Genomic DNA, 23,312 nt, shown 5'->3' with positions numbered 1-23,312 from the left:
ATCTCTAAACTAAATTTTGTAAATAAGGGGACATTCGTTGTGGGGTGGAGTTATCCAGATACTAGTAATATAAGGATTAGTTATAAGTAAATTTACGTATTAGTTTATACCTTTATTAGTTATGCTGAGATCAATTCATATTTTATCATGCATAAAATAATAATACATTTCTTCATAACTTAATAGCCAAACGTTATTATCATTATTATGCAAACATTACTAATACATAAATTATACACTATATCAACTATTCCTATTTCATACGAAATTCAGAACAAAATGACTTTCTTTCATTTTTAGTTGTTTTTTAAAAAAATACTATCGATCTCCTCTTTTTTTTTATGATATATTAATTTTAATTTTTTATCGTGACTCGTAACATGTTTAATGTGACAAGATTTGAAAATCGACGAAATATAAAAAGAAGATAAAAGCGGTAATCTTTTTCAAAAAATAACCTAATTTTTTCAATCTCCCGCCATTGCTGAAGAAATGGAGAAAACGAAGGAAGAAATTGCAGGAACAAGGCAGACGAATTTGAAAACTGCATTTGAGCTTGGAATTCACTCTTTGTTAACTTCATGTTCTAAAGAGGTACAATTTTTTTTAATTTTTTTTGAAAAATACAGATTTATAGATTGTATAAACCCTAAAAAGCAGCTCTTTGATTGCTTATCTTCCTTTTTTTTTCCGAATTAATTGAAGGGATTTTGTAAAGCTTTCCCTAATTTTGCTCCAGCAGAAGTTGAACGCCTTCATCGGTTGTTCATTCAGGTTAGCCTTTTGTTTGTTTTTGAAAAAATTCTAACGGATTTGAAATTTGAGAAATTCGGAGTATTTGATCGGGAACTGCGTTTAAAGAAATTGCAATTTTTTTTAAAAAAAAAACTCAAAGGATTTGGGAATTAGGTTTGGAGAAATTGCGATTTTTTAGTTTTCTAAGGGGTTTAGGATTTGAGAAATTGGAATGTTTAATTGGAAATTAGAGCTTGGAGAAATTGTGATTTGTTTTATTTTTAAGCTTAGTTCTAGATATGTAGCATTTTAACTAGTTTAAAATTTATATTTTTTCCAGGTGATTACTTCTTTGCATGAGGATATAGAGGTATGCTGTTAGTACAATTTTAATGTTCTTTTCGTTCTAGATGAAATTTAATGTATGGAAGTATGGTATTGTTATTTCAGAGAGTGAAGGTTTTAGTAAAAAAAAAGTTCTTTTCTTTACAAGAACGTCGTTTTTTTGTGATTAATGTTGAGCTTGTTTAATCGGTGGTTTCAGTGCATATTCCCAAACTCAAGCATCTTTGCTTTTATTCTCCTTATTTAGTAGCATTAGTTAGTATTTGTGTAGTATCCTATTCTTCAATTTTACTACTGTGTGTTGCTTCTTTTGCTTTGTCCATCTTGTTGTTTTGTTGCTATTATTTTCTTTTCAGTCTTGCTTTGATTTCACTTCTTTTGAGCTGAGGGTCTATCAGAGACAACCTTTCTACCTTACAATGGTATGGGTAATGTCCGTGTACATCATACCCTCCCAAGAGGCCACTTGTGAGATTACGTTGGGTAAGTTGTTGTTGTTGCAAATGTGATGTCTGTCCGATATCAGGTGTTTCTATTTCATGAGAAGCCCAACTGCTGGTCAGATTTTACTCCTGAATAAACAGTGGACTGTGATTGATGCTTCTGGTCGGACTCAATATCAGTTAGAACTTAGAAGTTACACAAATAACCAAGGCCATATCCTTCTTACTCTTTCTTTCTTTCTTTCTTTTTGTTTCATGTGCTATCCCCTCTCCATTAAGAGTAATTAGAAGAATTATACTTTACTTCATTTCTTGTATTCTGGTTGGAACTTCTAATTTAAGTCTTCATTTCTTCACAACATGGCTAAGAGGTCATCTGGATAATAGTTCTCGTTTCTGGAAAGATAATACATCTAGAGTGTCACCCAATTAATTTTATTTGTTGACCTGAATATAACTTTATTTTTGCTATGGCTATGGTGATATTTAAATGTATTATTCCATGCTTGCTAGTGAACTTATAGAATTTTAATGAGTTTCTCATTTCAAATTGATCAGATATATTAGTTGTTAGATTTTATTATTCTCTCCTTTTAGGGCATTATTAAAAGTGTTGTCTATTTCAAATGTTGCAGGATGAATTTGAGTCTTTATGTGTGGAGACACAGGTACATATCATATGCTTCTTAGTTTATTGAAGTTATTATAAGAAAAGATGCACTCCTGTTAGATTTTCGTCACATCCATATTTTTAAGGTCAGTAGAACAACCAAGATTTGCAAAAGTTGCACCTTTGGTCTATGAGAACTGCCAAGTGCTTACTGGTCTTCAGTTGAACGCTGCACTAAAATTTTCAGCATGTGGACGTTTTGACCAAGATATAAGTTGTTATTGCACTTGCTCTTCTTCTGGACCAACTCTGAAGAGAGTAAAGCATTGCTGAGGATCCTATGTTGTGGATAAGAGAAGCTCTTGCAAAATATTGAGAATTTCAGATAAATCTTTGTTTTCATATGGATTAAGTGTAGGCTAACCTCCAGATTAGAAGTTCATTTACTGTGATTACTTAGAACAAAAGTTCCATGCATTGGAAACTGTTTGGAGGGGTCTGGCTTGAAAACCTACTTTTTATTGGAGAAGAGATTCATAAGAGAGAAGGTAATAATTAAGCTATATGAGAAATTTTAAGGATGGACCAAAAATATCCATTTAAATTGTTTGGTTCCGATCTGTGTTTGTTTTATTATGTTCTTATAAGAGCACACACAAATCAATGTTATAGAAAGAGATGCCAACAAGTTAATTATGTTCACACTTCTGCTGCTGTGAGACTGATTAATTTTATTTGGAAAAAGTGCATCTGTTAATACCATTTCTTTTGATATGAAACTGGAAAACTTATGTGAGTTCTGGTTGTTAAGTTGAAATAGTGTCTTTGATATGGTTTTCCTTGGGATCATATTTTTTACTTGTAGGCAGGATCAACTCTCAACATGGTGGAGCAGCTTGTGGAAGAACAAAACTTGGACCCTTTGTTTCCAGAGAAGTATGCTTACTCCAGTCAGATAAATTGCATAGCCAGGATTAAAATGGTTTTCTTTACCACTCAATTGTTTTGGCAAAAGCTTTCTGGAATTCCATTATTTTCTGCCTTGGTCGCATTGCGTGTAGGAAATTTATTTTTATCAAGACTTCTATTTTGTCAAGTAACCACCACCATCATCCTGGTGAATCAGTTTAACTGAAAGAATGTCGATGGTTATCAAGGCTTCTATTTTGTTAAGTATTAATAGGTTCTCTTTAGGTCTTATGTCTTCCATGCTTGTAGAAAACATAGAGAAGTATCTAGTCCTTCCTATTTTTATTTTGTATCGCATTTGTCAGAATGAGCTTAACTGGAGCGCCATGGTTAGTGAGGATTCATATAGCTTGAGCCCAATTTGCATGCTTGTAGAAAATATAGATAAGTATCTAGTACTTCCTATTTTTATTTTGTATAGCATTTGTCCTAAATGAGCTTAATTGGAGCGCCATGGTTAGTAAGGATTCATATAGCTTGAATCCAATTTGTTTAGGATTTGAGGTTCAGTGTACATAGAAATGTCACTGCCTAGTCTATGAGAAGTACTTTGGCAGGATATTATTTTAATCTGAACATATATCCTTCTATTCAAGGATGAGGTATTTCATAACCTCGAAGCTCGATAGAAATTTTCATGATAGAGAAAGCTACAAATTCATGGTTTAAGACTTCCTGATCTTGTTTCTATTAAGTAATATCCAGTAAATTTGCAGAAGCAATGTTGAAGAAGTCAGGCACTTCCTATCAGAAGCAAAACAGAATGAGATCAACTACTTGACGACTATGTTGGAGACGGTAATCTCTTGTTATTTCGTGCAATCCTTTCATAAACGAAGAGCTTATACATTAAGAGACATGCATATAATTTCTTAGACTGATTGGTTGACATCCTAAAAACGATTTGTTAGGCAGAAGAACAGAAACGCTCCATCACTTCTCGTCTTGAAACCCTGAAGAAACAAAGACATGATTTCTCTGATGCTGCTGCTACAGACATTGTCAATAAGGTACTACTACAAAGCTTCTTACTAACTATTTCATTCGTGTAATCGTAACACAAATCTCTCAGCTTAAAGTAATCTCTTCGTCTTTCTCCGTGGATCCCTGCTGAAAACAGTTGTTTACCTGCAATTTCTTCAGATACGAACTGGGAATCAGAAGTACAATACGAACAACAATATTGGCTTCCATAATTGATACTGGCCTCGTCTGATGCATCCTATCCGCCCTTAGTCCTGCGTCTACTCGAGAAGATGGATTAAACTAGAGACTATCAGAACTTCCATTTCAATGTGCCTGTGAAATCTAAAGTAAATTAGTTGCATTTGCTTTCAATTTCAAGCAAGTAAACAAGGTTGTTTATTTCTTGTTCACTTAAAATGCTTGTATATGACATTTGTATGTCATTAATTAAAGCACTAGAATAAGTGAAAGGACTACTAGTTTCATCTCTTTTATACATGCATAGAACAACAATTTTACTACTCCCTCCGTCTCAATTTATATGACAGTTTTTAGATTTCGAGATTTAAACATGTCTATCTTGATAGTAAAATTTTCATATATTTTCTAATTATTTTGAATGACCAATTATAGAACTTTTTACGCAGTTTATGTGTATAAATTTTATTTAAAAGAATTTAAAGATTTCATGCGCAAATTTTTTGACTTAATTTAAACTATTTGACTCTTAAAAAATAAAAATGTTACATAAATTGAAACAGATAAAATATATCACTGAATATAATAAATTGATACTTATTCAAACCGGACAAACAAAAAATTAACATATTCTTTTAGTATAGTGAATGAATGGAGCAGTATTTTAATATGGTTGATAAATTTACTTTAATTATGTGGCAATTAGCTTAGCTTATACATCAATTAAATATATTATAAAATAATAGGTAACAATTATTATTCAAATAGAAGGTAAGCAATAAATTTATTTTTTAATTTTTAAAATATTTATTTTTAGCATAAAGTTTATTTCTCTGTCTCTATTTGGTGGAATCTAATTACTGAAATCTAGATATTCCTATTAATAAAGTCCAATAAAGAAAACAACTTAATTCTTTATTGTCCCCTATGACTACCAAAGATTACACTTTAGTCCCCACTCCATGATTAACCTCTCGCACTTATTCCGATGATCGATACTTATTATTTCATAATATATTAATATTATTTTTGTATTATATTTATTATATTATATTGTTTTAATAAATATTATATTTTAATATATTGTATTATTATATACTATTACATAAAATACATGATATAATTAAAATTAAATAAAAAAAATAAAATATTAAAATAACAACACAATCACACATAAAATAAATATTCTTTTAATTGTCTAATAATAAAATATAGCATATTAAAACTAATCATACAATACAACGGATAACAATGGGTCAAACTATCCGCACAATGTTTAGATTTATAGAAGAAAAAAAAAAGGCTAAAGACTCAAACTTTACTCAAAGATCGATGCAGATTTGGATGTAGGTCACTTCAATTCGTTGAAATCTCAGCTAAATTCTTGATTTTGAACCAATTAGCGAAAACCCCAATTCATGAAAACAACTAGGTGACTGAAATTTTCTGTTAAAAATCATACTTTCTGTTCATTCTATAGCTTAATTATCAAGAATCTTGAAACCCCATCTCACCAACCATCACTATTTTCCACCGATTTTATCATCACAGTCGTTTAGGGGTATAAAGGGGTGGTGGGGGTGGGGTGGATTGTGATGAAATGATAAAAATGGCAGCTGTATCAGTGGGAAATGGGAATGAGGTATGGAGAGCTCATGGAACAATGGCGATGATACAGCTTTTGTATGGTGGATACCATGTGATTACAAAAGTGGCACTCAATGTGGGAATGAATCAAATTGTGTTCTGTTTGTATAGGGATCTTCTTGCTCTATCTATTCTTGCACCAGTTGCCTATGTTCGCGAAAAGTTAGTTCTTTTTTTTCCCCTTTATGTTGCTTTTGAATCTATAATCTTACCATGTATCTGTTTATGAATAGATAGATTTAGTTTTATACTGTGGTGTTTGGGGTCAGCTTGTGATTACTGATCCACTGAGCCTGCTTATAGGTACAAGCTATGTTGCTCGAACTCTTCCTCCGAAAATCCACTGCTTTTGGTGTGTTTTGGAGGATCCGACATGAAACTTGTGAAGTTGTCTTTTGTTTGGGTAAATCTGTCTACCAAGTTTTAGAGCAAATGAACTTACACTAATTGTTGTAGCTAGGATTAGGAGCTGGGATCCCAAAATGTTTAAGCTTGTGCCTGAACTGCTCAGGCATCGTTTTGAGGACATAGATTTACTTTTCTGATTGAGCCAGGGTATATTTGTTAAAGAGATCTGCACTGAATTATTTGTAAGAAGAATGGACTGAGAGATGCATTTCTGAAAAATAGACGTTGCTATGGTTAATTAATGTTGAGTCCGTTCTACATATTAAGTTAGAAATTCTAGATTTACTGAAATTTGTTTGCTACAATGTCTAATAGTATGTGCTTGTGAGAGTCTGGTCAATTGTTTGAGCTTGTTTACCTCATTTCAACCTGTATTTGCATCTTGAGCTGTTGTAGTTGAAGTGATTTTACATTTTTAAAAGTTTGGTTTGTTAATACTTAAATCTTTCATAAATTATTATGTTGTCTTCATGATGGGGTAATATTCTTTCTGTTTCTAATTGATACTTGGTAATCCACTATGATTACACCTCAAATTGTTCTGCTGTTCTCCGATTTGGAGGTTTGAAAACGATTCCTCATAAAAAGTAAGGACTTGCTTATCTTGTTGTGTGAGTTGGATACAAAGAAAAGCTTTTAGATTTAGTAAAATGGAATTACAATACCAATTTAAGAGCAAGATTAAAGGCGTCTATCCATACGTTCTCAAACTTCAGATACAAATACATGTGCATTCTCAAACTTCACATAAGAATTCTTTGTTGATATTCTGACTAGTAGCTTGAAATTGTCACTCATGTCTCTGGCTTTTACTCTTTCTTAGTTGTTACCTTGTATCCTTGTTCGTACATTTTTCCTTAAACCTCTACTTGAAAGGTTTTGGGCTAAACGTATGCATCTAAACTATTGTCTTACTTTTGGAAACTCTTTGAAAAATAGTTTTCAGTATCTGAACTAATAATGTTGCCTTTCCTTTATGTCTAGGAGGTCGAGGATTCCTTTGAATAGGCGGCTTCTGCTATCCTTCTTCTTTCTAGGATTAACTGGGTAAGTTTGATGTGCCTGCTATTTCTGTGGTTAACTTGCATAGTTCTTACACTGAACTAAAACTGTTCCTTTTTTTTTTAAATGTTTTTTCGTTTTTCTTGGCAACTGCAACAGTATTTTTGGGAACCAACTTTTGTTTCTTATTGGTCTTGGTTACACAAATCCAACATATGCTGCAGCCGTGCAACCTGCAATACCAGTCTTCACATTCATATTTGCAGTATTGATGGGGTAAGTAAGAAATCAACCCCCTTTGTCTTCGATTCTGTCTTTGTATCTGTTTCTCTTTCAAGATATATTCATGTACATTTCTGTACTCAATTGGGAGATTACTTTGCATAGGGTGAAAAGATAGCAGTTCAGTCATACCATTGTTTTCTTTGAGAAAACCTGAAATTGCCTGCGCCTAATTGATTTAGTAGTTCCTACAATGTGAATCAGGATTTCCATCACTATGATACTCCATATCTTCCAAATGTGCAGTGGTGAAGTTAAAACTTCTATTATATGTATTATTTTGGTCATCGACAAATCTGCATTCAGGGTGAAATAATGTTTTGGGTGTTTAGATGAAGTTCCATTATTATAGAACAGTATTGCAGTCGAAGTAATATAAGTGAACCAGTTCAGTAATATCAATATAACCCTTAGATACAGGGAGACTTTACCGAGAAATATGAACATTATTGTTGAGGGTTACTAAAATCTTTAGTTATCAACTGGTTCTTGAAAAGAAAGGAAGCTATGCACATTTTATAACTATCTACATTTTCCACAAGAAGAATTGGGGTCAATCACAAACAAATTATTTGGGGGGTACTTTTTGAAGATATAAGAGAGGACCTGCTAAATTTTTGTCTTTGTTGCTATTCCTATTTTATTTTGATAATCGTGGTGTCTAGGCCAGCTAGCATGCACCTCGAGTAATTCCATGGGATACTATTACCTCCCAGCAACAACTACCAGGTAACTCTATCCACTAAGGCTTAGGTTGATGGGGAGAAATCATCTAGTGATTTTGTTTCCGCTGGTGAACCTGAGACCTCGTACTTCTCCCACTTCATCTACCACCAGACGCACCCTTGGGTGCTATTGCTATTGGCCTGTTTAGTTATGACATTTTTCAGGTCTATAATTTTATTTTAGTAATAAAAGCAGGGCAAGATTGACACTCTTGCTACTTATACAATAGGTTCTTTTTTTCTTTTTCTCTGCTAGGCTTTCTTGTGCCTTAAACTACCAATCTGCCTTCTTTTTGTGTATTTTTCATGTATTTGCACATTCTGTAGTTTGTTGTAGTTGATGATCTGCTCAACTTTACTCTTAAATGTTACTTATGCAGTACAGAAACAGTGAAGCTTTTTACTGTGGAAGGTCAAGCAAAGGTTGGAGGTACGATTGTTTGTGTTTCTGGGGCAATCTTAATGGCCATCTTCCGTGGACCTGTGGTGTTTGGAGACAGAAGCTCAGAATTCATACACAGTGATATAAGTGCTAAGGGTCAGCCAGAGCCTACTGGATGGTTAATGTCAAGTTTCGTGGAATTGGGTTTTGATGATTGGCACCTCGGTGTTTTATGCTTAATAGGAAACTGTATGTGCATGGCAGCATACTTAGCTATTCAGGTAATTTGATAATCTTTTTGCTTTCATTGATTTCAATTTACTTGAGGAGAACCAGATTACTGTTCAGTAACTAAACTGAAAGGCTGCACCCAGATATCTAAATACTAAGATATACAACGTGATGGCTGCAAACCTTAGAGACTAGGTTCAACTTTCAGCAGAGTAATAAACGCTAGGCGAATTCTTTCTATCACCTAAGCCTTTGTGGGAGAGTTATCTAGTACCTTTGCTGATGGGAAGTAGTAGGTACTTGATAAGGTATACGCGAGTTGGCCCAAACACAATCACTGTAAAAAAAAGTTTATTGCGCCAATTGATCAATTCCTCAAATGACATGCTGCTAAATGTTAATTGACATATTTTTATTGGGTACATATGCTTGTTCCTAAGATTGACAGTCTGAAACTCAATGAGACAACCTAGCAAGGGAATGAAAGGAGACTTGCCTCAAAATGGAAATGCAAAAATTGATTCCATACATCAATAGAATCGTGAACCTTTGGATGTTCAGAGAGTTTAACTGTAAGAATAAATGGAAAAGTAAAACTTGATTGGTCTTGTTGAGTTATTTTTCAACTTGACCCTCACTATTGACTGTGATGCTAATGGATGAAATATTATTTGTTCATTTTTCTCTGTAAAGTTGTTCAATTGATCCATCAAGGATAGCAGGGGTATAAGTGCCAACAAACTGGCAGGGGGGAGCAGCATGGAAAGCGAGGCTCCACACCCTTCTCCGTGGGCTTTAGGAATCGAAAAGCTCTTAGTCCATAATTCTAATGCCCCAATCATGTCCTCTGACCACATGTTATCACTCTTTTTGTTAAATTCTTTTCCTTGGATCCATTAATTTCTACTGATCAGATCGAAAAATTACTTGAAACCTTCAAGTTTGATTTTAGGCCTTTTTTTTATTATATGAAATGATTCCAAGTGTCAAAGTGTTTGATTATTAGGTGATTTTATAAGAAATGATTTCCTTACTAAAAAACATAACAGCCTATATTTTTCTTGGTGAACGATGTTCTTTTTTGGGATATAGTTGGCAATTTAGATTTTGGCATGTCTTGAACCATTGTCTAAAACATCCTTGACTTTTCCAAATAAACCGTTTCTGTTTGTATTGTTTGGGAATATTCTAACTTGACTGAATTTTAAGAAATTTTCAGGCTCCAGTTTTGGCAAAATACCCTGCAAGTATATCAGTGACGGCATATTCATACCTTTTTGGTTGCCTTTTAATGGTAGCAACAGCCTTCTTTGTGACCGATGAGTCAACCGACTGGAACTTGACACAATCTGAAGCTTTTGCTGTGTGCTATGCTGTAAGATTCTCATCCTCCGTCTTTATAGTTCCTGTTCTGTTACGAGTTCTCATTACTATGTATGTTATGGAGTAAGCAAATTCTTCTCCACATGAATAAGTATTCTACTCATGACATCAGTTGCGATTTTTTTCAACTTGAAGCTTAGCTCCTTCATCTCTTACAAGGGGAAAAGATGCCTTGAACTACAGTCTATAAGATGTGCATACAATGCGTTCCTGACAGCATACATCAAGTTTACCTCAGACATTTTAATGCGCTTCATGCTTTTCTTCCCTGGTGTTGCTCTCTAGATTACCAATCATCATCGACTACCTAGCCATGCCAATTAGTGATAGGGATGACAGCTAAACCATGACTACTATGAACGCCAAAGTATCTACTTGAGCTTTATGTGTAATGTTTCATTACGGATTCTCTTCTCTAGCTATGTTTCACGTTAGTTTTGGGAAACAAGATATAATCTTTTAGTTAGCGGCGAAATCAAAGTAGTCAAGTTACCATCATTTCTATTTTTCAGGGAATTGTTGCATCTGCCCTGAACTACGGAATGTTGACATGGTGCAATAAGATTCTTGGCCCTTCTATGGTTGCGCTATACAATCCACTTCAACCTGCTGCGTCTGCATTTCTATCAAGAGTTTTCCTTGGGAGCCCTATTTATCTAGGAAGGTCAGTGCTTAACTTCCCCTATAAGCAAAACTTGTGTATATATACCAATGCTTATTATCATTTCCTCGTTGTCATGCTTCACGATTTTGGACACAACGGGGCCTACAAAGGCGAAAGAGTTTTGAAAGCTCTTTCCCCCGGAAAATGAGCATACTCATATCCGTTTATACTAGCCACATTTGGCTATCTCATACAATCTTTTCGCCTTCTACTCTTACGATCTCATGAATATTGTCAATGCAGCATATTTGGAGGACTTCTCATTATATCTGGGCTTTACTTGGTAACTTGGGCATCTTACAGACAAAGGCAAGCAGCCATTGGTATCGATCCTCATGCTTCTCGATCGTCGGAACCTCCAATTACATATCAACTAGGACACCTTTTTTCAGTTCCTCCTTCCTCAATACCAAAGATCATTGATTAGGTAGTGCTGTGGATATTCATATTGAAGTGACAATTTTATCAAAACTTTTTTCCTGTATTAGTTAGGAGGCATACAGAAACTCTATCATCTCAGTTGTTTGTTGCTTCTCTTAATTTATACTAGAACAACTTGTTGAATCTCGATGATAGACTTATACCCGCGAAATATACTCAAGGACACTGTCCTTGATACAAAAATTTCCATGTTTTTTTTTCAACAATATTATCCCCAACAAAGAAACAAGCTTTGAAATCTACGTATGAATAAGAATACTACTCAAAAGGCATAATATAATGAATGGCACATCTGAACACCTTAACTTGCTTCCAATTGTGTCGGTTGAACATTCTAACTAATAGAATTATCATATAGACGTCTCTAAAATTATGTGTCATGTCAGTGTTAGGTGTTGACGAGACACAATGAGGACAATTTTTGAGGTGTCCAGATGTACATTTTCAAAACTGGAATGTGTTTGAATCAGCACTGATTAGATGAAAATCATGAAGCTGGATGAATAACCAAAACACAAATCATCTAAAACAACTACAGATCGTATATAACACAACTCGTTGGATAAATATCGATGCAGAGAACAAATCAAACACATCAAGAGCAAGAATATAACCAAAACCTTACGTTTTAAGGATATACTACTATGGGAGTTATAGTCTTGACTCGTCGTAACAGACTCCATCGACGAGTACGGAAAAAAAAATTACATGAAATAATAGTACTCAAAAATAATTCATCATTTAGACTCGTGCAAAAAAAATTTAGCAATGCTAGTGTGCAAGGGCTATAAGACATTAGAAATGTCTTATTTCTTCTCTTCCTTCTCAGCTTCAGCTGCTCTCTTCAACCTAGCACCAAAATGACGAGCATTGGTACGCTCAATACGCAGCTTGCCATAAGCTTTGAATGATTTCATTTCATCTGTGATCTTCACAAGCTCGATAGCTGGCTGATCTCTAACAATAGGCAAGTAAGGACCCTGGACTTGGGTGGCATTAGCAAGTTCCTCAGCACTAGAATCACCAGCCTGTGCATTTGTGTTGGGAAGATGTAAGTTCAAAGACGCTACATCAAAATACCAATAAGCAAACAAAAAGTTGTTCAATTGTCATATCATGACTGCTTACCTTGACTTTCTTAGCATGCCTTGGGAAGATAACGAGCTTAGCTTTGTATGTCTTGAGTCTCTGGACGTTGGTCTGGAGACCTTCAAGGGATCTGTTCCTGCGCCTGTGATCCACAGCAATGCCGATAGTTGGAGCAAGTTTTTTGGGGATACCAGCTGCCTGAAAACAAAAACAAAAAAAAAGAAGCTGATTGATATACTTGAATCTCTAGATACAAGTACATGGTAAGGAGGGCTTTATATTTTGGCAGATCATATCTAAAAGATAAAAAGATAATGATGTGATCAACTTCAAATTCTATAGTTGCAACTTAGATAGAGGTGTAAAATGGAGTCTGCCCTGCTCAAAATGGCTTTTGGCATGTGAACTTGCTTGCGCAAGAACCAAACTCTATATAAGCTCAAAATGCCAAACTCTAATACAAGCTCAGCGTCAAACATAGATCCCAACAGGGGAACGAATCTCAATTGAGCCAAACGTGTCTAGTAGGTGGTTGCTTTTTACGACAATCTAGAGCAAGATTAGACAGAAAAATTTACTTTCAGCTCTTCTAGAGAGAATCCCCGGCCAGCTCTGACTTTCATGTTGTATTTTAGTGTTTGTCCATGAACAATAGGTCTGAGTGATCCTGCTGTTGGCCTAGGGAAGATTGTTGCAGCTTTCTTCTGCCTAGCTGGAGTTGGCAAAAGCAAAACAGGTCAGGAAGTGTAAGTATTCTTGAGCCAATGATGAATTTGAGGCTTAAAGCCAGCTATCAAAAAATGGGGAAACTCACCAGCACGTCTCCTTGTTTTGCGAGCAGGTTGGTTAAACCATGTCCTCACATAGTTTTGCCAATGCTTCTTAAAGTGGCCGTTGGGGATAACATTGTTATGCTTCATGGTTTACCTGTGTATGCTGACACAAGGAATTAAGGTACTAAGAGTTGGAAACACCTAAGGAAATATATGACGAGGATAACAAAGCACCAATCAACATGCAATGGAACATAGTTTTTCAATTAAAGTAGTAGGTCTATGAAATTCAAAAAGCAATTTGAGAAAGCATATGTAAACATTATGATTTAAAAACAAGAAATAACACAGGAATAATATGGTAAGCATTTTAAGAACTTATACTAAAATAAAAAACAAGAAGTATCTAGTAGTTACGATTCAAACAGCATGAAAAGTTTCAAGAATAAGCTCAATTTTGTGATTTTATCAAAATGAAATACAAAGAAGTTCAAAGGACACCGGGGTAGCAGTAGTCCCTGAGCATTTATGCTAAAGTTGCACATTCATTAACTTCCAAGACACTGAATACCAATTTTACCGAACCAAAAACACAAACAAAGATAAACAGTATTTAACACCTTCATTTATCTACCCATACATCAATACGACAGAATACCACACCATACAAACACTATCAATATGAATAGAAGATATCATTCCTGGAGCAAAATGAAAGCGTAATCACATAAATAGGTGGATGTCTTGAGAGGATCAGAACGAACACATCTTAGTAAAATAGGCAGTCCAACTAGATAGGCCAAACAAAACATAAACTAACATAGGCAAAAGCAACTCTCATATTTACAAGTGCATTCCACCACACCACCCTGCCATCATTCTCCAATTGAACCCAAATTGATAGTGTTCAACAACAGTGGTGTCCGGTCCAGCTTTCACACTGGACACCTATCACCTCCGGAATTGAAATTACGAACTCAGTCAATGGTTCACTAACTGAAATTCCATCTAACTATATCCATAACAATCTAAACTAATCAATCATCATCATCTAAGCAAAAACACTAACTCCTAAATAAACAAAAACAATAAACAACATATCAATCAAAATATACCAAAAAATTCATTTTACAGTTTCTCAGAACCCTCTCAACACTTCCGCTCACCATTTCCGGCCTCAAATCCAGAAAACACCAAACAAACTACCGGAAAACCACAATTATTCACTCATTTTGATAACAATAAGCTCATTAGAAAGCAAATTCAAACTACACTAACAATTCTATAAGCAAAATTAAACGATAATGTATCAAAACATTAGCAAATCTATCTGAAACTCACCGAGAAATCGAGCAAAGCTGAAGTTTTTTTCTCCTTTTGAGGCTTATGAAACAATAAGGTTCGCTTTTATGTGAGAAACCCTAAAACGAAACAGTTTTTTGGGCTTCTAATAGGCCCATTACTCTTTAGGGGACAAAGTTTAAAAAATAGCCAATTTAAAAGATTGCAAGTTTAGCCATTTTGAAACTATTTTCAGGCATTTACTATTGAAGTTAACAAGATCAAACTTTTTTGTGTTATAGTGTGAAGTTGTAGGATTATTGATAAGGAAAAAATAGATTTTTTGAATCTCAAATTTTCGATAAAAATTTAAAATACACGTCTTATATTTTTCTTTTATTTTGAATATTTTTTTCTATTTTCAAAAACCTCTAAAATATTTTATTTCTTTAATATATTCGAGTTACATATTAATGTATTTGAGCTAGTATTTAATATATTCGAGCTACATTTCATGTATCCGATTATTTTATAATGCATTCGAACTAGTTTTTAATGTATCCGAGCAATTTTTAATATATTCAAGCTAGTTTTTAATGTATACGAGCTACATATTATGTATCTGATTTATTTTATATGTATTCAGATTAGTTTTAAATGTATCCAAACTACATATAATGTATTCGAGCTACATATTATGCATTCAAACTAGTTTTTAGTGCATCCGAGCTACATATTTGGTTTATTTTATAATGTATCCGAACTATATATTAATGTATCCGTTTTATGTTACTTTTTAAGAAATTTATTAAATTACAAAGTAAAGAGAGATAAATTATAATTTCATGTTAAAATTATGTGATTTCCGTAAAATTTACTATTATAGAATATATTGTTTTAGTACCCAAATATTAAGTAATATCCAATATGATATTAAAGTATTTACTTATACGCGTCCAAAATCGATTCCACAAATACAAAACCAAGTGAAAGGAACATTAATTAAATAGCCACACATACAGCCGAATTGTGTTTCAACTCGCTGCTACGGAGCATTGAGCATTTGCTGCCGCCGGCTGTATCGCTCGCCGCCGTTCAATCCTTCCGAGGTATGTGAACTCGATTTTTCTCTATTTTATGCTTTTATTTCTGAAAAACTGAATTAGATAAACTGATCTGAAGAAGAAGAAGAAGAAATGTGTTCGTTCAGACTGTCTTTGTAATGAGGGAAAACAATGAATTGATTTATTTATTTTTTTGATACCGCACGAAGAAGAAGTATTAATGTGTATTGATAAATTTGTGGTTTTCAGAAGAAGCTAAAATTTGTAGTTTTTTTTTTCTTCTTCTATATTTACCAAATGAATTGGAATTCCTAATTATTTCAATGTTTGAGAATTTGATGTATTTAGTAACTAGGAGAAAATAATTTGCCAGTTTCAAGATTTGTATTATCTTTTGGCTTTTTGAGATACAAGCTAAGTGAACTGAACCATTATTTTGAAATGTTGTATATTTGAAAAAAAAATTTGATATGAGGAGTATTGCTCAGAGAATTAGTCGATTAGTTTTGTACAGTATAGCTCGGAGAATTAGTCGATTCGATTCTTGATAAGCAGAAGTGGTGGTGAACAGTATCTTTTATATGGTACCCTAACATCTACCATCCTCGACTGTTCTCCCTAGGAGTCAATAGTATCACTCTCCGTGTTGCTCTCGTGGTGAGTCGAGCCCCCCAACTTCATAGTTGGAGGTGGAAGGCGTTTTCCGCTTGAGCTAACCCTCTCTTTGTTTAGAAGTGACACACAAAGTGGGACTGAGACAGAAATGTTTAGTGAATGCAATGACTCCCACCCACTCCCCTTTATGTATTGTGGGTGTGGGAATTGCTTCCGGGGAAGAGAGAGGCGGGATGTTTCGACATAAGAGTATGAAGAAGCATATGATAAATATAGAGACTGCTAAATGATTAGGTGATAATTGTTTTTAGTATGACTCCTCTTCTTGGACTTATCTTATATATATACTTCTCTTCTACTTTGGCAATACAAAACAATCAACTCAGACAGTTGAGCGACTAAGATTCTCTATAATTATATTTGCTTAGTTTTGCAAGTCTCACAGACTAAATTTGAAAAACCCGATCAACAAAGTCAAAATTCGTATAGCCAAACAACTGAGCGACTAAAGAGTCCCTTTAGCTATAGTTGCTTAGTTTTGTAAGTCTCATAGGCTGAATTTGATAAACCTGGCCAACAGTGGGTTTAGAAGATCACAAAGAAAGCCCAGTTTAACTCAGCTTCTAGACCTAATTCTCCAAATCTCCTTCTATATATTCTCTCTTTCTTCGTATCAAAAATCCATCTAGGGTTAGCTCCCAATTTTCTACACACTGGGGATTCAGTGGCTGCAATCGCTACTATACTGCCAATCTAGAATTTGCTTCGTTTTGCACTTTGCAATCATATAAGCTTCGCTAAATTCTCAAATTAGTGGTCTTACAGTGTTAGTGCGTATAGGAAAAGCTGAAGTTATCAGCGGCAGCCAGACATCTGTTGAGATGAATCCACAGATGCGTTCTGTTTATGCTCCTGTCTACTAATTTCATCTCACATTTTGTTGCTACTATATCTGTAGTTTTTTTATTTTGATGGTACAATTTTTGAAATTGGGCTGAGTTTTTCAGTACTCGTATAACCCCCAAAGTATCTATATCATCATAGAATAAGCCGTCTTTGTTGATGTAGCATTTGATTTTTTCTGTTTTCCTTTGGGATGATTGAAGATTCATCTGTTTAATTTGTGTGGCTACATGAACTTACACAATAAAAAAGTGTGTTAATATGTCTTTGATTGCACTATATGAAAGTCTATTCAACAGGAGTTTTATCTCGTCTGGAATTACAGGATAGAGCCAACTTTGGCGACCTTGAAAAATAGGTAGCGCTGGGTGTTATTTTGAAGGGAAAAGATAAGCATTATGAGAACAACATTAGTGAGACAGAAGGGTATCAAGATTTATTGGAAATATTACAGTAGTCTTTGCCATCCCAAGGTGAATGAGACACGTTCTTCAACAAACTTGCGTTCATTTAGCAGCTCCAACAAATTCAGCGATTACTCTGATGAATCCGCTGAATCCAACTATCCTCCTCCTCCTGAGCCTATACCAAATAGGCCCTTACGAGCTGATTCCAGGAGGCCCTTCAATCCATCCCAAAGACAGCATCCAAGCAACAGAAGCAGCCCCAATCATTCTACAACTTTTAGAAGATCCAGTGAGAACAATGAAAGTCAAATGAAATCCCAGGATAGTGAAGATTTTCTGAAAAGATTTCAGCTTGGATTTGATCGTAAAGAGGAAAACCCAAACACAAACCCCAAAGCTGAAAGTAGAGACTGTCCTGTTTCAGAGGCACCTCCAGCTCCACCAGAAGATGCTGATGAGATATTCAAGAAAATGAAAGAAACTGGCTTAATACCTAATGCTGTAGCAATGCTTGATGGGCTCTGCAAGGACGGCTTGGTACAGGAAGCGATGAAGCTCTTTGGCCTGATGCGTGAAAAGGGTACAATACCTGAAGTTGTTATCTATACTGCTGTGGTAGATGGCTTTTGTAAAGCCCAAAAATTTGATGATGCTGTGAGGATTTTCCGTAAAATGCAAGGTAATGGCATTATTCCTAATGCTTTTAGTTATGGTATCATAATCCGCGGGCTCAGTCAGGGCAAGAGATTAGATGATGCACTTGAGTTTTGCTTGGAAATGTTAGAAGCTGGACATTCACCCAACGTGGTAACGTTTGTGACTTTGGTTGATGGATTTTGCAAGGAGAAAAGTCTTGAAGATGCACAAAACATGATCAAAACAGTGAGGCAAAAAGGGTTCATCGTTGACGATAAGGCTGTTAGGGAATTTTTGGACAAGAAAGGGCCATTTTTGCCAGTGGTTTGGGAGGCAATCCTTGGGAAAAAAGCTTCACAGAGGCAATCTATTTTCTAAAAAGTTCTTTTTTTTTCCTCTGAAATATTCTAGAGTTTTATCGACATATGGACAATATGTATGAGTATTATCATTTTATTCAAATTTTAATAGCATTTTAATGCCTATTTGGATTGTTGCAGAGTCTATAGTTTTAGAACTTCTTTGTGCCAATATCTGCTATCAATGTTTTCATGCTTTGCAATGAACGGTACTTTGTTAGGGGTGAGATGAACTCAACTCTACAATCACTTTACACAAATAATTGTTGATCAAAAGTTAGTTCAGCTCCAGTTATTACCCATATCTCCCATCACCAAATTATTGAAGATTTAAATGAGATATAAACAGACCTTTCTCTACATATGAACTATGAGACGATGCACTTCTTGATATAGGATAAAAAATTTTGAACTTCATTAGATAGCCATCGAAATATATGTATATTGTATTGTGAAGCATCACATCATATTATTTAGTTTAAACAAGTATTACATAGTTCACAAAATGTCTATACTATAACTGAAAACATGAAGAAAAGTTGATGTTCCAAAATTTCAACAATTCCCTCAACCACCTTGTTCTGCTCCCTGAAATTGCTTCGCATTGTCGCCGACTGTTCTTCCATTTACAAGGATGGTTATCACGTAGCAACAGGTCAATATGTTTGTACTACATTCAAATGAAGATAAGAGCAATTGATTGATTCATATAAATAGATTTAAATCCATAAGTAGAGTACAAAACAACCATTGTTAAACAATTCCAAAAATTACAATCTTCAAGCCAATATCAGTAACAACAAGAAACAATACATAAAAGTTAAAAAAAAAGATAAAAGAGGAAAAGGTAGTGCTATGATGTGAAGTCAGAAGTAGCTGGTTGTAGTAATCACATTAAAAACATCAGTGGGAATCCGAATGATTTCTTCATCATCCTTACACACCATAATTATCAATATATTTCATCAAAAATTGTTTTAAAAAAACACAGAAATTGGAATAATAGCACTGGAAGACATAAATGTACAAATTTCAACTCTATAAATGCAAAACATAAGTGATGGATCAGAATATCTGGCTTGGATTTTCTCCTAATAAGGAGAAAATACAGTAAAAGCGCTCAGTAATTTCAACTTCGATCATCTGGGGAAATAATCATCATATCCATAAACACAAAATTCAACAATAATAGTTCATAAAAACAAAAAAAGATCAAATTTCATCAAAGATTAGCTAAGCATATAAAATTAAGTTGAATTGAATGTATATCTCATGGTCAATCCCAAATAGTAATAGCAGAGATTCCGCTCCACAAGGCTATAGGATATGAGATCGCCATCTTCGGATTACAACACAGGATTCTTCAATCTTCCCAAAGGAAAACAGAAAAAACAAAGTGCTAAATCAACAAAGACAGCTTATTCTATGATGATATGGATACATCGGATTATACGAGTACCAAAAAACTCGCCCCAATATCAATAGTCTTACCATCAAAATGAAATATCAAAGTATAAAACAAAAAGTGACATTTATTTATCTCAAATGACTGAATCCATAAATAATAGCAAGATCCAACTATTGACATCTCTAAAACCTCATGATCAAGTTTTTCTAAGTACATTTGTACATCGATATAAAAAGTTAAAAAGAATACAGTATTCAAACAATGGGGAAAATCCTCAGAAGAATTGCTTGTAGTTGACATCAAAATCAATAAATTCAGGTCTCAAAGATTTCATGCCATCATTGGATAATCCCCAAACACTAGATAAAAAAAAACAATATTAAACAAGTGGATTATTTTTGCATTTTGAGTCCTACAATACAACTAAAACTTGTACCAAATCAATGTAAATCATCTAAAATTGAACAAAAATGACACAGGAAGTGGAATAATTGCACTGAAAGATATGAATTAACAGCAAGACAAAACATAAATTGGTATATGGATCAGAATTTCTGGCTTGGATTTTCTCCTATAAGGAGAAAATACATAAAAGCGCTCAATAATTTCAGCTTCGATCATCTGGGGAAATGATCATCATATCCAACCAAACACACAAAATCAACAATAATCGACCAATTTCTTTCTTAAATACACAAAAAGATCAAATTTTTTTTCTTATAAATGGATACATACAAGAATATTAGGCTTGGATTTTCACCTGAACAGAGATCATACATGAAAAAGAGCTCAGTAATTCCAGCTTCGATCATCTGGGGACATAATAATCATATACATACATACAAAACAAACAATTATCAATCAAATCAGTTCATCATACAAAAAGACCAAATTTTTATCATATAAACAGAGACGGATCAGAATATCTGGCTTGGATTTTCCCATATAAGGAGAAAATACATAAAAGCGCTCAGTAATTTCAGCTTCGATCATCTGGGGAAATAATCATCACTTCCATCAATTGAACAAACAAAAAGGCAATAGCTTTATAAAAAATATCTCCAAATCTGATTCAAACAGCACTTTAAAGAGCTAACATGAAAAAATTATGAAGCAGAAATGGAATATACATATCGCGTCAGCTCATACACAGCGATCATTGTATATAAACATCGATGGTAATCAGTATATCGACGCATTTCAACAAAAATAATCATATTGTAAGTATATGGATCAGAATATCTGGCTTGAATTTTCCCCTGAACGGAGAAAATACATGAAAAAGCGCTCAGTAATTTCAGCTTCGATCATCTGGGGAAATAATCATCAACTCCATACAACAAATTCAACTAACAAATGAACAATCAAAACATAGAAAACAATTGAAATTAATACATATGGATCAGAATATCTGGCTTGGATTTTCCCCTAAAGAGGAGAAAATGCATTATAAAGCGCTCAGTTATTTCAGCTTCGATCATCTGGGGAAATATTCATCAAATCCATATTCAAATCAATCAGAAAAATCATAATAAACACTGAATAATCAATTTTTTTGAAGATTTAAGAGAAAAAATGGAAGAAAATTGGAGATGGATCAGAATATCTGGCTTGGATTTTCTCCTAATAAGGAGAAAATACATGAAAAGCGCTCAGTAATTTCAGCTTCGATCATCTGGGGAAATATTCATCACTTCCATCTCAAATCACAAAGCAGTTTACACATAGTTCAAGCAAAGCAAAACTATAACATATAAAAGCCTCAGAATTGCAGAATTGACAACAAGGCCTTAAGGGCCATTCAGTCCCGAAAGATGGTGTTCTTTATAATAGATTTCATCACAGGCATGAAGATATGAAAATTAAGTTGAATTGAATGTATTTCTCATGGTCAATCCCAAATAGTAATAGCAGAGATTCCGCTCTACAAGGCTATAGGATATGAGATCTCCATCTTCGGATTACAACATAGAATCCTCCCATCTTCCCGAAGGAAAACAGAAAAAATCAAATGCTACATCAACAAAGACAGCTTGATGATATAGATACTTTGGGTTATACGAGTACTGATAACTCGCCCCAATTTCCAAATTGTACCATCAAATTGAAAAAACTACAGATATAATAACAGCAAAATGTGAGAAGAAATTAGTAGACAGGAGCAAAAACGAAACCCATCTGTGGATTCATCTCAACGGTTGTCTGGCCGCCGCTGATAAATTCAGCTTTTCCTATACGCACTAACGCTGTAAGACTGCACTAACTTGAGAATTTAGCGAAGCTTATATGATTGCGAAGTGCAAAGTAAACAGAATACAGTTACTATATGAAAACTAAAACTAAGCAAATTATACAATACCGGCGGTATGGTATCAATGGCGGCCACTGAATCGATGGCGACTGGAGAATTGGGAGCTAACCCTAGATGATATTTGGAGAAGAACGAAGAGGAGAATTTATAGAAGGAGATTTGGAGAATTAGGGTTAGAAGATGAGTTAAACTGGGCTTTTTTTGTGATCTTGTATACTCAACGTGGGCCGGGTTTATCAAATTTATCCTATAAGACTTGCAAAACTAAACAACTATAGCTAAAAGGGGCTTTTTGTCGTTCGGTTATTTGGCTATGTGAAATTTTTATTTTTGTTTGTCGGGTTTATCAAATTTAGGCTATGAGACTTGCAAAATCAAGCAACTATAGCTAAAGGGACTTTTCGTCGTTCAGTTGTTTGGCTATATGAATATTTACTTTGTTGGTCGGGTTTATCAAATTTAGGCTATGAAACTTGCAAAACTAAGCAACTATAGCTAAAGAGACTTTTCGTCGTTTAGTTGTTTGACTATATGAATTTTTATTTTGTTGGTTGGATTTATCAAATTTAGGTTATAAAACTTGCAAAACTAAGCAACTATAGCTAAAGAGACTTTTCGTTGTTTAGTTGTTTGGCTATATGAAATTTTATTTTGTTGGTAGAGTTTATAATATTTATCCTATGAAACTTGTAAAACTAAGCAACTATAGCTAAAGGTACTTTTCGTCGTTCAGTTGTTTGGCTATGTGAATTTTTACCTTGTTGGTCGGGGTTATCAAATTTAGGCTATGAGACTTACAAAACTAAGCAACTATAGGTAAAGGGACTTTTCGTCGTTTAGTTGTTTGGCTATATGAATTTTTATTTTTGTTGGTCGGGTTTATCAAATTTAGCCTATGAGACTTACAAAACTAAGCAACTATAGCTAAAGGGACTTTTCGTGGTTCAGTTGTTTGGCTATATGAATTTTTACTTTGTTGGTTGGGTTTTTTAAATTTAGTCTATGAGACTTGCAAAACTAAGCAAATATAATTAT

At 34.2% G+C, this 23,312-nt stretch overlaps 4 protein-coding genes and 12 non-coding genes across 19 annotated transcripts; 4 read left to right on the top strand and 12 right to left on the bottom strand.

The window, feature by feature from the left end:
* Positions 1-419: 419 nt before the first annotated feature.
* LOC101261700 (uncharacterized) lies at positions 420-4,638 on the top strand. The gene is made up of 8 exons (XM_004253030.5): positions 420-594; positions 706-774; positions 1,076-1,105; positions 2,159-2,191; positions 2,999-3,069; positions 3,819-3,900; positions 4,014-4,112; positions 4,246-4,638. The coding sequence occupies exons 1-8, from the start codon at positions 493-495 to the stop codon at positions 4,300-4,302; spliced, it is 543 nt and encodes a 180-aa protein (XP_004253078.1). The 5' UTR covers positions 420-492; the 3' UTR covers positions 4,303-4,638.
* Positions 4,639-5,519: 881 nt separating this feature from the next.
* Positions 5,520-11,554, top strand: LOC101261999 (WAT1-related protein At4g19185-like). 2 transcript variants are annotated; one of them, XM_004253031.5, is made up of 7 exons: positions 5,520-6,075; positions 7,306-7,368; positions 7,483-7,599; positions 8,711-8,993; positions 10,163-10,318; positions 10,839-10,990; positions 11,234-11,554. In XM_004253031.5, exons 1-7 carry the CDS (start codon positions 5,867-5,869, stop codon positions 11,415-11,417), a joined length of 1,164 nt encoding a protein of 387 aa, XP_004253079.1. In that variant the 5' UTR covers positions 5,520-5,866; the 3' UTR covers positions 11,418-11,554. The 2 variants fall into 2 exon arrangements, 1 of the variants encoding a protein (XP_004253079.1); XR_011213477.1 differs by having other exon boundaries at positions 5,568-6,075; positions 10,462-10,990.
* Positions 11,555-12,041: 487 nt separating this feature from the next.
* LOC101262297 (large ribosomal subunit protein eL13z) lies at positions 12,042-14,749 on the bottom strand. 2 transcript variants are annotated; one of them, XM_010316511.4, is made up of 5 exons: positions 14,635-14,749; positions 13,335-13,456; positions 13,099-13,232; positions 12,560-12,718; positions 12,042-12,459 (listed from the first exon to the last, which is right to left on the bottom strand). In XM_010316511.4, exons 2-5 carry the CDS (start codon positions 13,438-13,440, stop codon positions 12,238-12,240), a joined length of 621 nt encoding a protein of 206 aa, XP_010314813.1. In that variant the 5' UTR covers positions 13,441-13,456; positions 14,635-14,749; the 3' UTR covers positions 12,042-12,237. The 2 variants fall into 2 exon arrangements, with proteins under 2 accessions (XP_010314813.1, XP_004253080.1); XM_004253032.5 differs by having other exon boundaries at positions 13,335-13,447.
* LOC101262604 (pentatricopeptide repeat-containing protein At4g38150) lies at positions 14,736-18,684 on the top strand. Of its 2 annotated transcripts, none has more exons than XM_004253033.5 (2): positions 14,736-15,683; positions 17,482-18,684. In XM_004253033.5, the coding sequence occupies exon 2, from the start codon at positions 17,555-17,557 to the stop codon at positions 18,575-18,577; it is 1,023 nt and encodes a 340-aa protein (XP_004253081.1). In that variant the 5' UTR covers positions 14,736-15,683; positions 17,482-17,554; the 3' UTR covers positions 18,578-18,684. The 2 variants fall into 2 exon arrangements, with proteins under 2 accessions (XP_004253081.1, XP_025884399.1); XM_026028614.2 differs by having other exon boundaries at positions 15,583-15,683; positions 17,456-18,684.
* Positions 17,024-17,191, top strand: LOC112940546 (small nucleolar RNA snoR143). Its single transcript, XR_003244880.1, has one exon. It is a non-coding gene; the product is annotated as a small nucleolar RNA snoR143 (small nucleolar RNA).
* A 734-nt stretch (positions 18,685-19,418) lies between the features above and the next one.
* On the bottom strand, positions 19,419-19,498 carry LOC112940562 (small nucleolar RNA R12). The gene has a single exon (XR_003244900.1). It is a non-coding gene; the product is annotated as a small nucleolar RNA R12 (small nucleolar RNA).
* A 120-nt stretch (positions 19,499-19,618) lies between these two features.
* LOC112940551 (small nucleolar RNA Z103) lies at positions 19,619-19,726 on the bottom strand. Its single transcript, XR_003244889.1, has one exon. It is a non-coding gene; the product is annotated as a small nucleolar RNA Z103 (small nucleolar RNA).
* A 510-nt stretch (positions 19,727-20,236) lies between these two features.
* On the bottom strand, positions 20,237-20,312 carry LOC112940561 (small nucleolar RNA R66). The gene has a single exon (XR_003244899.1). It is a non-coding gene; the product is annotated as a small nucleolar RNA R66 (small nucleolar RNA).
* Positions 20,313-20,506: 194 nt separating this feature from the next.
* Positions 20,507-20,612, bottom strand: LOC112940552 (small nucleolar RNA Z103). The gene has a single exon (XR_003244890.1). It is a non-coding gene; the product is annotated as a small nucleolar RNA Z103 (small nucleolar RNA).
* An 83-nt stretch (positions 20,613-20,695) lies between these two features.
* On the bottom strand, positions 20,696-20,803 carry LOC112940560 (small nucleolar RNA Z103). The gene has a single exon (XR_003244898.2). It is a non-coding gene; the product is annotated as a small nucleolar RNA Z103 (small nucleolar RNA).
* A 75-nt stretch (positions 20,804-20,878) lies between these two features.
* Positions 20,879-20,984, bottom strand: LOC112940554 (small nucleolar RNA Z103). Its single transcript, XR_003244892.1, has one exon. It is a non-coding gene; the product is annotated as a small nucleolar RNA Z103 (small nucleolar RNA).
* A 210-nt stretch (positions 20,985-21,194) lies between these two features.
* Positions 21,195-21,302, bottom strand: LOC112940556 (small nucleolar RNA Z103). The gene has a single exon (XR_003244894.1). It is a non-coding gene; the product is annotated as a small nucleolar RNA Z103 (small nucleolar RNA).
* Positions 21,303-21,363: 61 nt separating this feature from the next.
* LOC112940558 (small nucleolar RNA Z103) lies at positions 21,364-21,472 on the bottom strand. Its single transcript, XR_003244896.1, has one exon. It is a non-coding gene; the product is annotated as a small nucleolar RNA Z103 (small nucleolar RNA).
* Positions 21,473-21,558: 86 nt separating this feature from the next.
* Positions 21,559-21,666, bottom strand: LOC112940555 (small nucleolar RNA Z103). The gene has a single exon (XR_003244893.1). It is a non-coding gene; the product is annotated as a small nucleolar RNA Z103 (small nucleolar RNA).
* Positions 21,667-21,723: 57 nt separating this feature from the next.
* Positions 21,724-21,815, bottom strand: LOC112940549 (small nucleolar RNA SNORD96 family). The gene has a single exon (XR_003244887.1). It is a non-coding gene; the product is annotated as a small nucleolar RNA SNORD96 family (small nucleolar RNA).
* Positions 21,816-22,099: 284 nt separating this feature from the next.
* LOC112940545 (small nucleolar RNA snoR143) lies at positions 22,100-22,269 on the bottom strand. The gene has a single exon (XR_003244878.1). It is a non-coding gene; the product is annotated as a small nucleolar RNA snoR143 (small nucleolar RNA).
* Positions 22,270-23,312: the final 1,043 nt, after the last annotated feature.

Source organism: Solanum lycopersicum, chromosome 12 (assembly GCF_036512215.1).
Source record: "Solanum lycopersicum chromosome 12, SLM_r2.1".
NCBI classification, from domain to species: domain Eukaryota; kingdom Viridiplantae; phylum Streptophyta; class Magnoliopsida; order Solanales; family Solanaceae; genus Solanum; species Solanum lycopersicum.
Note: the sequence above shows the minus strand (reverse complement) of the source record. Positions and strands in the feature narration are given on the sequence as shown.

Excerpts from the sequence above, each read along its gene's own strand:
- LOC101262604 (XM_004253033.5), top strand. The coding sequence starts at position 17,555 with ATGAGAACAACATTAGTGAGACAGAAGGGTATCAAGATTTATTGGAAA.
- LOC101262297 (XM_010316511.4), bottom strand. The coding sequence starts at position 13,440 with ATGAAGCATAACAATGTTATCCCCAACGGCCACTTTAAGAAGCATTGG. Across the intron at positions 13,233-13,334 it reads CAAAACAAGGAGACGTGCTG|CTAGGCAGAAGAAAGCTGCA; the intron begins GTGAGTTTCCCC and ends TGCCAACTCCAG. Across the intron at positions 12,460-12,559 it reads GGCATGCTAAGAAAGTCAAG|GCTGGTGATTCTAGTGCTGA; the intron begins GTAAGCAGTCAT and ends ACAAATGCACAG.
- LOC101261999 (XM_004253031.5), top strand. The coding sequence starts at position 5,867 with ATGATAAAAATGGCAGCTGTATCAGTGGGAAATGGGAATGAGGTATGG. Across the intron at positions 8,994-10,162 it reads CAGCATACTTAGCTATTCAG|GCTCCAGTTTTGGCAAAATA; the intron begins GTAATTTGATAA and ends AGAAATTTTCAG. Across the intron at positions 10,319-10,838 it reads CTTTTGCTGTGTGCTATGCT|GGAATTGTTGCATCTGCCCT; the intron begins GTAAGATTCTCA and ends TCTATTTTTCAG.
- LOC101261700 (XM_004253030.5), top strand. The coding sequence starts at position 493 with ATGGAGAAAACGAAGGAAGAAATTGCAGGAACAAGGCAGACGAATTTG. Across the intron at positions 1,106-2,158 it reads CTTTGCATGAGGATATAGAG|GATGAATTTGAGTCTTTATG; the intron begins GTATGCTGTTAG and ends CAAATGTTGCAG. Across the intron at positions 2,192-2,998 it reads CTTTATGTGTGGAGACACAG|GCAGGATCAACTCTCAACAT; the intron begins GTACATATCATA and ends TTTTACTTGTAG.